Source organism: Aythya fuligula, chromosome 1, assembly GCF_009819795.1.
Source record: "Aythya fuligula isolate bAytFul2 chromosome 1, bAytFul2.pri, whole genome shotgun sequence".
NCBI classification, from domain to species: Eukaryota; Metazoa; Chordata; class Aves; order Anseriformes; family Anatidae; genus Aythya; species Aythya fuligula.
Window position 1 is genome coordinate 143,481,387 of NC_045559.1, and position 16,062 is coordinate 143,497,448.

The window sequence follows — 16,062 nt, forward strand, 5'->3', positions numbered from 1 at the left end:
CTTTTTTTCCTTTCTGTCTCTTTTCTTCTGCGTAGGCCTTTGATTTGTTTTGAAGTTTGCACTCGGTGATACTTCCTGAAAGTGATAAATTCACATTCATTCACTCGAAGGAACAGACTCTTCATAAATGTATTTAGAGGGCAGGGGATATGGAGATATGTAGAAACTTGAAGAACTGCACCAAGTAACATACCAGTGTATTTTGCTAAAATGGCTGTGAAGCACAGTCTAAAAAAATGTTCTGCCCCTGGTAGTGCTGCTAGCAGGCTGCTACAGCAGCGTGTTTTGGGGCTGTTTGGTTTCATCTACTCCTGCTTTACCACTGGCTTTGGCTATGACTGAGACCCACAGAGAGACAGCAGAGGGACGTAATAGAGGGGATAGCAGAGGGGATAATGCAATGTACTGGTGCTGAGCGTTGGTCTTGTACTTTCCTGTTGTGTGTTTGTGAGCAAGCAAATCTGCCCAGCCTCTCTGATGATTTTGTACATGGGGTCTTGATGCTGTCTTTGGTGTACGCCATGCCTAATTGAGGCTTGGAGCTCATGTTGCTTTCAAGCATGTTGAGAAAACCTCTCTTTTCTGTAACTTTTGACAACTCAAGACCTTCTCTACCTAGAGCAGCTCACACTCTACAAAGCTTTCTACTGGGAGAATTTATTGGAAACAAGCGTGTTTGTGGGTTTTTTTCTCCCTTCCTTTTGTTCTTCGGGATATGTAATGAAAAATTCTCCAGCGTTGCCACTTAATTGCTTCATGGCTGTTGTTTGTCAATTTGCCAGCAGGTTTCTGCTTAACTGCTGCCATTTGACATTGCTGAAACACAAATGCGGAATGATTGAGTTGCCAACATATCATTAAGTCTTCTGCGAGGGGGGTTTTCAGCATATTAACGCTTCAGGCTTTTACGTCAGTATTGATTGCTGAAAGAGAAAAGAAACCTTTGGCAGAATTCAGCACTGTGCCAACGAGCATTTTCTGGCAGGGGAATAGAAACTGGCTCTTGCCATTGACTGTGACTTCATCCCTTCCTTCCTTCCTTCCTTTCTTTCTTGCGTTCTTCATTTCTATACACACCCACATGGAGTATTGAAATTTAATAGGCATCCTAGCTGAATTCCAGTTAGCCTAACCATAAGCCAAGGGGGCAAATCGATTTCTTAGCATGCGGTCAGAGAAGGAGGCCATTTAATTTGGGAGCCACCGGCTTCCAAACAATCACAGGATCATGCAAAGATTTCTAGGAATGACCCAGCACTTGACGGGGAGTGATGTTTCAACTACTGAAGAGCAGCAGCAGTCATTTTTCGTCTGTTTCTGAAATGTGCTTAATGATCCCTCCTTTCAGGTGAGGAGGCACTTTCTGAATCCAGTCTGCCAGGCACATATGGATTAACCAAAAGCAGGAATGATAATAGCGAAACACCCCAAAATTGCTGCTAAGGGATCAGAATTCATTGGAACAAAATAAAATATTCATTGACTGAAAGTCCGCTGAAATCAGGACCTTCGGGCCAGAAAAATATCACTGAGAAAGCTTCAAGGGTTTATTTTGTTTTTCTTCAGTAATTGCAATGTTGAATTCCTCTCCGAGATTGATTGGTGCATGCACTTAGAGCTTTAGAAAGGGAAAAGCAGCTTTATTTGAAAACATTTAGAGGACTGTTATTTTCACCTCTGCCTGGGCAGAGGTAAACACAAGCTTTACCCGGGGTGTGTAAATCAAAATGAGTACTTGTGACCTTACAGAAAGACTGGGAAAAGTCTCAATTATAGCTATTTTTCAATGGGAGGGTGTCTTTTTCACTAACCAACATTTTTATTTAAAAAAAAACAAAAAACAAAAAAAAAAAAAACTTTACAGGTTATTTTTTATTTTTTTAAAAACTGTGGCTCAGAATTAGAAAAGCTTTGGCTGATAATGGAAACATTTAATTTCAGAAGTACCTTCTCACTGGTAGCTGTAGTTTCAGTACCTTATATGTGCAGACCTCATCTGTGCAGGACAGTCCCCAGCCAGATGACATGGTCCATAACTAAGGCTATCGAAAAAAGAAAAAAACAGGAACACGAGCACCTAAACTGCAAATTCCCTGGGATGCCCCATTAGGGTTTCTAAAAAAAAACCACAAAGCCAGATTTCAAATCAACATTGTTGTGCTGCAGTTTGATTGCTTTCCTTAAAAGCCTTTTTTTTTTTTTTTTTATCGGGTTAAGGAATAAAAAAGCACCTGAATAACTTTCCAGCCAGCTCAGTTAATTAGATAAAAAGCCCAGCACACGTTGTGTGAGGATTTCAGTGATGACATGCGAGTCCAAATAAAATCTGGTTTCTTTTTCTGTGCCTCTGGGGGCTGTGCATTTTTAACACAGCAGAAATGAGGCTTGGGAAGAGAAAGGGGTTAAAAAGTAAAGAAAGCGATTTGACCTTGGCTTGCTACAGAGATCTCCGTATAGGAAGGCCCAGTCTTGGGCAGGTGATCCGGAGCGTGCTTGCCAGGCTCGCGCCTGGATCAGCAGTGGTTCAGTGCACACCTGGCAGAAGGCTTGCTCCGTGCTTGATAAATTGTCTTCTCCCAGCATGAGTTAAGGCAATGAATCTTTTATTTCTAAATTACTACAAAGCTCCATAGTCTTTCTTTCAGCTTTTTTTTTTATATATAGTTTCAAATAGGTAATGCAGTCCATGCCTTGGCCTAAGCAGCTTGGTTGTATCATATGCCTAATTTTAAAATGCTGGGAAGAGAAGCAAAGCTTTGGTGTCAAGGGAAATAACCATCCTGGCAGAGAGAAAAAATATCAGTAGGATGCTGCCACTGATTTGGCAGAGACTGTTTGATGCATGTTTTGTTAGCTGGCTGTAGATTTTCTCTGTGTTTTTTTTTTTCTTCTTTGCTTTTTGTAATGTTTGAAGGTGCTTCCGAAATATTGGTCTTTAAGTGGTTACCTTCATTCGTACACACCAAAAGCAAAAAGAATACAGAGGGAAATGAGAGGAACAATAAAGCAAAGACAGCTGGGGACATATCTGAGAGAACAAATCCTCATGCAGGCAGCACAAGCAGCGCTCCCTATGGCTGCACCTACCTGACTGGCTCGGTGGCTGATGCAGGCAAGAAGACCTGTTGCACACCCGTTCCCAAACCTGTACAACTATTTGATCCCTTCCTAATACAAAGAGTAATTTAATGCCCATGGATGAAGACCAAACACTTCTTTTTTGATCAGTGTGGTGCCTGCCCTGCATGGATGTAGAGCACAAAAACTGCCCCACATTTGTTTAATTCTCCCACCAGGGCCCAATAATCTCTCTGCTTGCTGCTCTAATAAAGCTCTAAAGAATTTCTAGCATTGCATTTTCTGGTTGGGGTGGAGAAATGGAGTGTTTCTGCCATGCCATTGCACCTTCTCCTTCATGAAAGCATCAGATCAGTCTTCCAATGCATATGAGCATCATCCAGAAGTACAGGTGCAAAAAACACCCTGGGAAATACCAGCGTGTTTTATTGAACATACCTGTTAGTTTTTTGTTGTCCCTGTAGGACACCCTATTCGCAGCCAGTGACCAGAGCAGGGGAGAGCAGAAAAGCATGTCATTTTGGGGATCACATCTCAGAATGAAAGACGCTTGAGAAAGGCTGACTTTACAAAACCCCTTTGACATTCCCTGCAGTACACGCTGCTACGCATTTGTGCTGAGTCTGGCAAGCTGACTCTCAGATCGAGCTAAATAAAATAAGAGATGTCACAGGGTAATGCAGCTATGCACTTTTCCCCCACCAGCATGGGTCACTCTGCCAGTTGCAGAGCTACCTGTCCTCACCGCTCCTCCCTGCACCGTGACATTCAGCAGGAAGGGCAGCAAGTCCCCAGGAGGACAAGGCAAGGGCTGTGTAAGCTGGCAGTGCCCCCAAAACAGCATCCGTGCAGTCACAACCAGGGTGAGACAATATTGCACCAGGCCAAAGTGACCCCTGGCACAAACTCTTCACAATGGGATAGTTTCCATTGGAATAGGTTTCTGTTTTCTGTAGCACCAAAGTATTTAATTTTTAGGCTTGTGCTGTCATTTTTTAAAAGTTTATTTCATTCTTTTAATGAGAGCAAGAGCCTCAGAGCTGTTTTTAGCTCTAAAAGAAAGATTTGATGCGTTCTGTCTATTCCACTTCTCCCCAGGGACATTAATTCATAAGCAACAATGACTATTATAACTGTTTACAGTAGCCCTCAGTGAACAGCAGGAGACTTGGGGATTTTGCAAGAAGTGAGGGTATTTGGTTTCAGAATCAGAAGCTGAACTCAAAGCTTCAAACTCCAAAGTGTTTGGAATCGCTCAAACAAACACCGCGAACAATTCTCGACTTGCCAACTTCCAAAACCGTGCGAGTCTTCAAGCTGGTTTGGTTTAGTTTGTCTTGCTGTGCCGCAGAAACCAAAGCAACCCTGAAGGTCAAAACGTCTGAAATGTTACCTCCAGGCATGCCAAGCTCTGCTTGTTTAATCACAAAATCCCGCTGCCAGAGCACGCTGTGCAGACAGACAGGAGGTGCTCGATGGTGTGAGAGGTGCTGTGGGTTTGAGCTGAGCTCCAGGAGGACTGCTGAGCCTCTGCTGCCACACTGCTGGCTCTGGTGTCTCACCTTCTCCGTCCTGCTACCACACACATTCTTGTTTTTCTGTAGGGTCTGGGGTCTGGAGCTGTGTAACAGTCAGCTGCAGCCATCAGGGTAGTTTGGTTGCAATCGGGTTGTGTCTGGCTCCGAGTGACTTTGAAAAGGAAACCGACTCTGGCTGGAGTTTTCTTAAAGCTGTCGTGTATTTTTTTTTTTTTTTTTTTCCAGAGTGCTTCTCAGCTTCCCTACGGCAAAGCTCTCTATACGTATGAGGGGAAAGAGCCCGGCGACCTCAAGTTTAACAAAGGGGACATCATCATCCTGCGGAGGAAGGTGGATGAGAACTGGTACCACGGGGAGCTCAATGGCAACCACGGCTTCTTCCCCGCCAGCTACATCCAGTGCATCAAGCCCCTCCCGCAAGCTCCACCTCAGGGCAAAGCACTTTACGACTTTGAGATAAAGGATAAAGACCAGGACAAGGACTGCCTGACCTTCACCAAGGTAGGGGAACTGTGGTGTGTTTTTTTTTAACAGTTTGCTACTGCAGGGACTGAAGGGGCACTTATGGTGCTAGCAGCAAGGTGATGCTGGGAGCTGGCAGGGTGGATTTCCTTTGCCAAGCAGGATTCCCCCTCATGCCACGTGCTGAAGGACATCGACATCTCCAGACCTGCAAATCCTCCTCCCTACGGGGGCAGAACCCACTCTGCAGTGCCCCCAGCAAGCCCTGTGGTAGCATCCTCTGAAAATTGCTCCCATTTTGTCTGAAGGGTGCACCACAGAGATAGCTTGGGCCAGGTAGCACACAATTAACACAAAACACAACAGGTAGAACGTAATACCCACTTTCTGAGATCATTTTTTCTGTCTAAAAGGCATATATTTCACCTGCATTAAAGTGTTATGCAGGAACTACTGAATTTCTGAAAAAAAAATCAGATGGAAATGTGTCCTTTAGTGTTCCTCATTGAATCAGATGCTTCAGTATTTTGTTTTAAAATGGCATTCAGCTTCAAAATGTACGTTGCATCATACCGTATAGCAATTAGCAATTGAAATGCACTATCATCATATATCACAGCATTTCCTATTTCAAGAACACAAACATATTAAAAAGCAGACATTCAAGAAATAGTCTGTGTGTTGTTTTTTTTTTTTAAAGCTGAAATGTTTAATAAATTCCATTTGGAATGAGGGAAAACTGAGATATTGTCATTTCCCTTGGATTTAAAATGTCACGTTTCCCCTTTCTCCCCCACCTCCCTTCCTGCCTCCCCATCCCCTCCCTAGCAATTTGTGATGACCTCAGAGGGGCTTCATGGATACCAAAAAACCCATAGTAAAATAAAGCATATCCCCTAATGTTAATTTATGGCATTGAATGCCATGGAGAACCTACTTATTGTCATTTTCTGTTTTATTTCAGCTGTCTGTGGTTGTTATAGTATCACATAAAGTAATAACAGTTATGCTGGAAATGAATATGAAAGAGATGATAAAAATATCCCTCACCAGGGTTTTACTGACCTCCTCTTTTGAGGCTATTTATTATAGCTGAATGAATTATTTGCAGCATATAATTTTCTCACCAAATGGAACATCTTTTCCACTCGTGCAACATTTCTCAGCACAATGCAATTTCCTAGAGTGTACACTTTCTCGTATTTATTTAAGAGAAGACTTGTAAGCACTTTTGCTCTATAGCGAGCAAAGCGTTTGCTTGTAAACACTGCAGACCCTGCCACTACCCGGACTGATTTGAGCTGTGAAACTCTGAGAAAACGGGCTGCTTCGTGGCAAGTAGTAGCTCTGCACTAACAGAAAGCCAGGAGTTACCTCTGAGATGCTACCAGCAAGTGTATTTGCTGGCGTGTGGTTTCCCTTGCCCAGAGGTACAGAGGAGGTTTATCTGAGAAGCACTCTTCCTTGTCTGCCCGAGGTATTCATCGCTTGCTTGATCCAAGCAACTCAGTCGGGATGGCAGAGTTGCAGTCTCTTTTGTTTGAGCGGGTCCTTTCTTAGCCACTTTGGTATCTGGTCTCTTTGATGCCATATCTAAGTATCCCCCCTTTACAGTAACTGCCTTTTTATACGGATAGTTCTCATTTTCTTGGCTGTCCAACGCCATTCCTATAGGCAGCGTTTCTTTCTGCTGTGTAGCTTTAGTCTCCATCCCTCAATTTTCCTTTTTTTCGCCCCTCTTGTTACTCTCTGCATCCTTTTATCCCCGGCGCCTGTGTTTTCCCCAAGGGGGGTTGCTTTCAGTTCTGCTGCTGCTTTCTTCCTTCCACTACGTGCACTGTCACCTTGTAACTGTTTTTATGTCTTGCCTATTGTTCTCTCTGACAGTGAATAATCTATTTTTCATCTCAGGACTTTACCGTCATGTTTTCGTTGGTTTTCTCAATGCTAATTTTAGCTGTCACCTGTGCTGGTGAAGGTTCCTGTTTAGCCCAGATTTCAGATCATCTGCTGATGCAGTCAGTTCCTCTGCACAGAGTCACGAGCACTGCCTTGCAGGAGATGCGATTTGTCACTCAGAGTAGTAGTCATTTGAATGTCTCAGTTTGCATCTGAAGACGTTGGACACAATCTCAATTTCATTTACTCTATTTTCTCTTTTCTCAGGTAGGAGAAGTTGCATCAGGACACCATTCATATAAACCAGAGTAAACTGTTGATGTCCCAAATCTCATTTAATGCTGCCAGACATTTATAACTGGATTGTATATATAAACATACAATAAAGAAGAAATTGGATTTTATACGTAAACATACAATAAAGAACAATTTTATTCTGAAGAGCAACTGTAAGAAGATAAATCAAACATAGGCACTTTCTGTATCACTGTTTTGTTACTCATTTGCTAGACTTTGCTTTTTCTCATCCTCTTTGTTACTGTGCAGACAGAGTATCTGTCAGTGCAGTAAAAGAAAATAAAAGGAAGGATATTTGGGTTTTCCTCTTAGTACTTTTTTCAATATTTAGATGTCCTGTTGTCCCAGAGGTGGACTGCAAGGAAATGAAATCTGCTGCACGCTGATCCTCTGCAGAGGGCCTCTACCATTTACCCATTCTCATCTCCTGTAGGCAGAGCACTCTACAGAGAAAAGGCCAAAGATAAATCGATGACAACACTTCTGTATGTGTGGCTGTAGGTTTAAAAACGGGAGGCAAAGAGCAACCAGCACCCTGAGCATCCAGGCCAACAAACAAAACTCAAACTTGCCGTTTTCTTATACCATGTGGACTGCTCCCTTAGTTCCCCCTCCCAAATTAGCTGTAGGTTAAGGCTGAGGGTTCCGCCTCTGTTCCCTCCTCTTCAGTGTCTGCAAGGAAACAAAACACCCTGGATCTATAGCATAACGTGGTTTTCCTCAGTGATTAGTAGGGATCAGACAGACCAAGCAGCTACGTTGCTCTCTGTAATGACTGCCTCCAGCCCTGGGTCCATTTAAATCTGGCAGCTCCTGGTTCTCATTAGTGTTTGCTATCACCAGAGGACATCTCTCTGCACACTTTTGGGATATGCTCATTGAACACAGCTTTCTAATGTCTCCTCAGGTGACACCGCTGTATGAACCTGGGCTCCTGCTGTTTGTTTTAAAAAATGACCCATCCTTCCTTGGGCTGGGATTTCTGGTACAAAAAGGATTTCAACTACACCAATGCAAATCTGGAATAATCCCATTGCTGTCTGTCCATGTAGTTACTCCAGCCTTAGAATCCAAATTCAGCCCGGTTTTGTTTTGGTTTTTGACCACATTTGTGTGGAGAAGTTCAGGTGGCACTTTGGAGGCCGAGTCCCAGTGGCAGACAAGTTTCAGACCTGTCAAGGTAGCACGAACTGTTTCCCAATCCTTATTGCTAATCCATCAGCCATTTCCTTCCCTTCCCATCATTTTTGCTCCCAGCCCACGGTGCTGGTTAACAAGTGCCCTGCCACTTTTGCAGTTACCACATCCCATACTGGTGCCTGGCTGCAGAGCAGCATCCCAGCCCTTTGGCACGCAGCGCCATCAGCCTTTGCTTTTCAGAGGGACCGTCATGCTGGTAGATGGCAACGGGGACACTCACGCCAGCTGGCAAGAGTGGTCAGCACGAGCATAGAGCACTGCATGGTGCCACCCTGCCAGCGCCAGGATCTCCCTGCTGCTGGAGATGGGGTTGTCGTCGTGCAGAGCAGCAGACTCATCTGCTTGGTATCGCTCCGTTAATGGCTGTTAATGACGAGAGTAAAAACCAGGCTGTGAGTCACGGCTGTTGTTGGACACAGTTTTGTGCCGTCTCCTCGGCAAAAGGGTTCATTTCGCTGTCAGTCGGATTGCTTTCTGAGTGATTTATCTTTGCCTCCCTTTCGGATAATGTTATAAACTGGAAGCGCAGGTCCTACGCGCCTGGAGCAGGGCTGCCTCACGCTGGTGAATAGGGAGAGACTTCAGCAGGTGAAAGGGAGCAAATAATGAGAAACTTTAGGAACAGGCATAAAAAGAGCACGAGCTATCTTTGTCAACCTACAGTGGATACCATCGGCTTTTGAAATGAGACTTTAGGCTTGGATTCACTTATGCTGCCTGGGAATCAATTTAGTATATGTGAAATAGTGGAGTTCAGAAAGTTTAAGTGGTATGCCAAGAGATCTGTGGCTCTTTACTATTCATGATCCTTTAGGGAACCTTTCTAGGAATTTATAGGTAGCACAGCCATCCAACTAATTTAAGGCATTAAAACAGTTCATGCTGGAGCTTTTGCCAGCCCAGTGTGTAGAATGATGTCGTGGGCTGTGAATTCAAAGAAACTTTCTATTAATAAAGAATGTCAAGAGATGTTTCAGGCTTTGCTGTAATTCTTACAGATTTTCAACACCCTTCTGAAAATGAATTCTGTAATGGAAAGCATTCTCAAGGATTTGCACTTTGCTCTCCCACAAAGATGCACATTTTGAATGTCAGTATATCTCATTACGTGCGACGATCTGATTTTCTCATATATGGCCACATTCAACAGCCAGACTTGGCAGAGCCAAACTAAAATCAGTGTATGGAAATGCTTCCAGATTTTATAAGTCTGTAGAAAGTAAAGCTGGAAGGGACCTTCAAAGGTCCCTCTTTCCTGCCCCATCCTTGTGCAGGACCAGCAGGATCCACCTCTTCTGCCTTGTGCCTGTCCGGCGTGCCCCATGGACAAAGATTGCACAGGTCCTTTAACATGAAGGCTAATCAAGGGCTTCAGGGCTTTTACAGTTAAAAAGTTTTTTCTCAGTTTCTTGTCTTACATGTGCGTGTGCATATATACCCATACACAAGCACACATAAGATATGTACATATATATATACACATATAGTGAAAGCGTAGGCTCATCACGCTTTCGGTTTTATAAAAAGTACATTAAGAAAATAGCTGAACAAATATAGGCAGTAGAAACTCTCATAGCAGCTTCTTGAAGCAGTGAAGTCTTTTATTTTCTTTATTTACCCTCTTTACCTAGATTCTAAATTTATGATAATCGGTCTTTTGTAAGAGCATGTGGAAACTTTGCAGAGACATATAACTGTCAGTTCTTTACACAGATCAAAAATGGTCCGTGCAGACACAGCTTTGGAAGGGAATGCTATTCTTCTCTTCAGGAAATTAAATGCACAAATTCTTTTTGCATCCTTCCAGCTGTAATAAATAGCTGAAGGTTCAGTCTGTGGCTGTTTCTCTTAGCTTTCCCCAAATGGATCATTCAGATGAATAATTCAAAGGAAACATTTAAACTATTTGAAAGTGTGCATGTTCAAAATGCACACGTTCTCAAAACAGCAAAGTATGTCACCTCGCTGTTCTGAGCATTTTCTATCAATTTAAGTCCATGGTCTGAACAGCTTGGATCAGAAGTTAGTTTGTTGTTTGTTTGTTTGTTTTCTTTTTTTTTCTCCTGTTTGAGAGTTATCTGCAAAAAAAATAAATCTCCCCTCACCTCAGCAGTTAACATGGATAACTTGTTATACAGAGGACTGTATGCCATATGTATACGTATGCTTTTATTTTCCTAGCTGAGTGGTGAAAATAAAGCGAGAAAGGCGGGGAACTCCGTCTCAGCTTTCTGGAGGAAAAGGATTTTTTCTCTCTTACAAATTTCTGCACAGAAACGGAGGAGGCTTGGATGCCATGAGAGAATGAGTGGCATATCAGCAAACTTGGCTTCACAGCTTCTCTCAGCCCACTCCTTTCCTGCGGATACAGGAAAGTCTCAGTGGGACCTGGGCATGCAGGTGATGCTCCACAGAGAGGGCTGCCTGCAGCAGAAGCTGTAAAAAGTGGTGCTAGGTCAAGGTCTTGCTTGGTGTGGCAGACTGAGCACACAGATGTGACAGCACAGGTCTATCGATGGGTTAAACCACCCAAACTGGAAACACTCAGGGTTTGTTTCTAGTCATGTGGGCTTTTGTAATGACTGGTATGTTTTGGGTTTTAGTCTATCAAAAGAAACTTTGTACAGTATGAGTCTTCTTTACCAACGCTTTTCTTAATCTGCTTTATAATCAAAGTTTATCTTCTGCTATGATTTTTTTGCAATATATCTTGAATTAACTATAGTATTATAACACCATTGGCTTTACCAAACTAACTTGTATCTAAACTGAAGCTGATCCAACAGTTGAATGCAACTCATTTTTTATACTGTTATACTTGCCTTTTTACTTGCTCTGCATTTTCACCTTCTGATTTATTTATTTTTAATGAAAACTGACATTCAGTGCACCAGCAGTGAAAGATAGTTGCTGGGCACCTTGCGCTATACCATGTTTCTTGCTGAAAAGGTTTCCAGGTCTACTTGTGCTCGCTGGGATTTCCCACTGAATTTCCTTCTGCAGCAGCCAAGTGTCATGTTTATGCTGGAATGTTTTCTCCTTCGGATTAGAAACAACTGCAGTGAAGACAGGAGTTACCTGTTCCTACTGCTGTGTATATGCACCTGGAGCTGCTGGCAGCTGGCATGAGCTGCAGGACACAGTGCTCTGTGGTTGGGATGCATGGGGTAGGATGCTGGTCCAGGACTCAGGGAACATTTCTACATCTAACTATAAAACCTGGAATTTATCCAGTGGAAAAAATCTAATGATGTATTTTGTATATTTTTGATTTTAGGATGAAATCTTGACGGTCATCAGGAGGGTAGATGACAACTGGGCAGAAGGAATGCTGGGCGACAAGATTGGCATTTTCCCTATCCTCTATGTTGAGGTAAGCTCATGACAGGTGGAGGTGTGGGCTTCTGTGCACATCCTCCATTTATTTTTGCACCCACAAGGGAAGGATAACCTTGGAAATCCTTGCATGAGAAGGACAAAATATACCAAAATAACTGAATTTTTTGGTGCTCTGCCCTAAGGCACTGCGAATACATTTGTCTCAGTCAATTCAATTTGGAGCAGCTAGAAAAACATACACAAGGAACTGCTGAAGACTTTCCACCCAGGATTTCTGGTGTCATCTCCTCAATATGTATGGGAAATGGGAGAGGATGACCACAGTAAGGCATCTTGCACATACCCAAGGAGAGGCAGGGGCTGCCGGTGCGTCGGAAGCACCTCCATGGGCTCAGACATGCTGCAAAAGAAGAGCCCTTTGGAGAGCCTGGGAGTGCCACATGAGTGGTTTTATTTTGTTTGTTTGCTTGTTTGTTTGTTTTGTAGGTTTATTTTAGTGGGTTGTCTTAGAATCATAAAATATCCTGATTTGAAAAGGATCCCCAAGGACCGTCAAATCCAACCCCTGGCTCCACACAAGGGCCAGCCAAAAATCAAACCCTATGTCTGAGAGCGTTGTCCAAAAACTCCTTGAACTCCAGCAGGCTTGGTGCTGTGCCCACTGCCCTGGGCAGCCTGTCCCAGTGCCCGAGCACCCTCTGGGTGCAGACCCTTTCCCTAACCCCCAGCCTGACCCTCCCCTGTCCCAGCTCCATGCCGTCCCATCGGGTCCTGTCGCTGTCCCCAGAGAGCAGAGCTCAGCGCCTGCCCCTCCGCTCCCCTCGTGAGGGAGCTGCAGGCCGCCATGAGGCCTCCCCTCAGCCTGCTCTGCTCGGGGCTGAGCACACCAAGGGGCCTCAGCTGCTCCTCATGCACGTTCCCCTCCAGACCCTTCACTATCTTTATAGTTCTCCTTTGGACACTCTTTAACAGTTTTACGTCCATACATTGTGGCACCCAGTACTGCACCCAGTACTCAAGGTGAGGCCGCACCAGCACAGAGCAGAGCAGGACAATCCTTTCCCTTGACCAGCTAGCATTGCTGTGCTTGATGCACCCATGGGTACAGTTGGCCCTTTTGACTGCCAGGGCACACTGCTGGCTCATGCTCAACTTGCTGTCAACCAGAGCAGACAAGAGGCTGCTCTCCAGTCTATACAGCTCCCACAGTCTATACATGTATTCAAGGTTGCTTCAGCCCAGGTACAGAATCTCTACCCACAAGGGAGTGAAAAGTTCCTCCTAATTTAGTATCATATGTAAACTTAGTATGCATTCAAGTCCTGTGTCCAGATCATTTATGAAAACATTGAAAAGAACTGGCCCTAAGATGGAGCCCAGGGGAACCCCACTAGGGACTGATCACCAGCCTGTCTTTCACAGTTCGGTTGTGTTTGAAGTCTCTGAGAGAGAATTCTTTGTCCTGAGCACTTTCCATAAGTCATTTCCACACGAGACATCTTGTGGAGTAAACACTTGGACCTCTTGTCCACTGAGCAGACTCTTCCTGCCACTTCTTCCCACTGTTATGCGTCCTCCTAATGGTTCCCATCCAGCCAGAGGGTCAGGGGAAGAGCCCAGGGTGCCATCACGGTGGCCCTGTTGGAGCTGCTCTGCTCTCTGAGCACTTTCAGAGAACTTTCCTCCCTCACAGATGAACCATGCATGCAAAGCGCTGATGGGCACCACATGTGTTCCTATTTTATTGAGGTGCTGCCACTCTGCTCCAGAGGCTCAGCAATCCCAAAGCCACACAGCAGCATCAATGTAGGCTGGTGCTGTTCTCCAGGGTGAAGCATCTCGTGTGGGCACAGCAGAGCCTGCCTCAGCCCTACTACATGCAGCTCTGATGCCTGCCTCCAAAATCGCTTCTCCAGATTTCTTAGTTAATGACTTGAGACAAAACAGAGATAATTAGTGCCTGACTACCTAATTATTAACTCTGACAATGACCAATTTGGAATAAACCATCATTAATACACATTGCATTCCCACAGTTGACAAGAACAATGATATTAAAACCAGAATGTGTAGGAGCCGTTATTGGGAAACTAGCTGCTGCCCATAAGTTAATGACTAGTTTTCTTCTACTCTGAGCATGTAAAGACCTCTTCAGTTTGTTGTGATTAAATCAGAGAACCAGGATTTCTCCCAGATTCCATCCTTTTTCCCTTTTCTTTCAAGTTCCTGAGGGTACAAGGTGACTGTCCTGAACTTCGCTACAGAAAGAGCGAAGAGGGGACCTCTGCCAGCCAGGCACTGTTGCACAGCACCACCTTTCCCCAGCTCTAGTCTCGCATGCAGGCTGCAAGTGCTTGCGCTGCCTACACACCATACAGCATCCTGATGCCTCTCCCACCCTTAGGTATCTGTTCTCTTTAATTACTGCTCCTGTAGGATGAAGGTCTGGGAACCTCAGAGGAGCAGCCTGCTGGGAACAAGTGCAGTGTTGTCTCAATGAAGTTCTCAATGCACTAGCTTGTCCCAGGCAGCCACAAAGGAATAAGAGGAAAGGCTGTATAGAGTCAGAAGATCAATACTGGAAGTTTCTAAAGAAATGTCAACAGCAAGGCACCCAGCACCATGGGAGAAGAATGCACTTAGGAATGCGTGTATGCATAGACATTCATGTACAGACACACATGTATATGAAATAAGTACAACTATGTACCTTTATGCATATACTTGCATAATATGCACACATATTTCATCTGCACAAATTTGAAATTGGTAATATTAAAGTTTTCAAATGAGACACTTGGATGATACGGACATAATACTCGTGCCATGATTTGTAAAGCCAAAGGGAAAAGATCCTCCAGACATAAGCATCAGCCCCTTATTTCATCCACATCCTGTTGGATGGAGGCCTTGTTCTGAGTATGAAATGGGCTTGTGCAGCTAGTGGAGTTTTATGGTTATTTCACTGTTGCCAGGTTCAGATGTTACTTTACATTAAAAATTAAGGGGATGCAGCAGGCCAAATCCCAAAGAAGTTTTGAAAATCTCAATGCCAATGTTTATGAAATAAATCCATTAAACAAGTAGTACTTCCATCTAAAAACACTCCCTGAGTCTGTCCAAGTCCATTAAGCGGTTTTCAAAATCTTGGCAAAATGTGCAGAATAAGCAAAGTTTAACTCGCACAGTAGCCTTTTACTTGTGCAAGTTTATCAGCCAAAGCATGTGGGATTTTGCCTGGCATCCAAAGCTGTGCACTCCGGAGGGAGCCCAAACAAGGGCACTTGCCCTTGCGACAGCAGCCAGAGCTCCAAAAACCACTCTGGTTGCTCATGGATGCTGAGTTTCTGTGCCTGGGAGGACAACTTCCAGAGCAAGACTGTTGTGTCACAAAGCAATGGCACAAAACACTGGACAAAGATACCAGAATAAATCTGCTCCCGGCAGTGTTTTAGAAAGTCCGTATCTCAGCCTTATGTGTGGTTGTCCAAGCAGCCATATTTCACACAGTGCAAAGTGGCATATTCTTTATGCTTTGCTCCTCAAAAGTGTCCAGCAAGGATGCTTGCAGGCCTACTGTGCCTGAGAGCTCCCTGCAAAGAGCCTTTTTCCTGTCTCTGCAGTGTCATCTGTGTCCTACAGTCAGAGAAGCTACAATAGCGTGAGCAATAAATATTTGCAGCTCACTATGGCGACTTCTGCAGAGTGAGTCACACACAAGATGTGGTCAGGGAGAGTTTACACCAATTTTTTTCTTAGTTTGTTGCCATCCTTCATGTCCAGTAGAAGTCATTTGGGATGATAATTTATGTTTTAATTTGGCTACAGAAAAAAAAAACACACGACAATCAAAATTATTCTCAAGGTGCCTTCTGCCTGGAAATAAGCATCTTATTAATAATTTCCATAGTCTGAAGTCATCTTTTTGCTGGGAAGTGTGTAGGACCTGTAAGGAGTTCAAAGTCCTAACAAGATTTCTTTTATTGTACTGTCTTCAAGCTAGCTCCTTCATTCTTAATAACTGCTATTATCTCTGTTTGGAAGTTGTAAGTGTAGTGCCGTTCTGTCTAAAATTGGGAATAATGAAGAATACAGGGTGTCCTAATAGATTCAAGTGTGTGGGAAGGAAATTTGAGGGCACGCCTAGTATGTGAAAGGCCAAATCCTGCTCGGATGGATGGTCAGTAACCGTAACTTCAGAAAGCAGAGCTGTTAGACCCGAAACTCTGCCTGCAGCCCCCAGCGCAGA

General features: G+C 44.0%; 1 protein-coding gene across 1 annotated transcript in view; it reads left to right on the forward strand.

The window, feature by feature from the left end:
- SH3RF3 (SH3 domain containing ring finger 3) overlaps nt 1–16,062 on the forward strand; it is a 228,454-nt gene that overhangs the window by 142,879 nt on the left and 69,513 nt on the right. The window contains exons 2-3 of the mRNA XM_032201942.1: nt 4,842–5,117; nt 11,752–11,847. Coding sequence (XP_032057833.1) covers nt 4,842–5,117; nt 11,752–11,847 — 372 coding nt within the window. The remainder of the gene's footprint in view (nt 1–4,841; nt 5,118–11,751; nt 11,848–16,062) is intronic.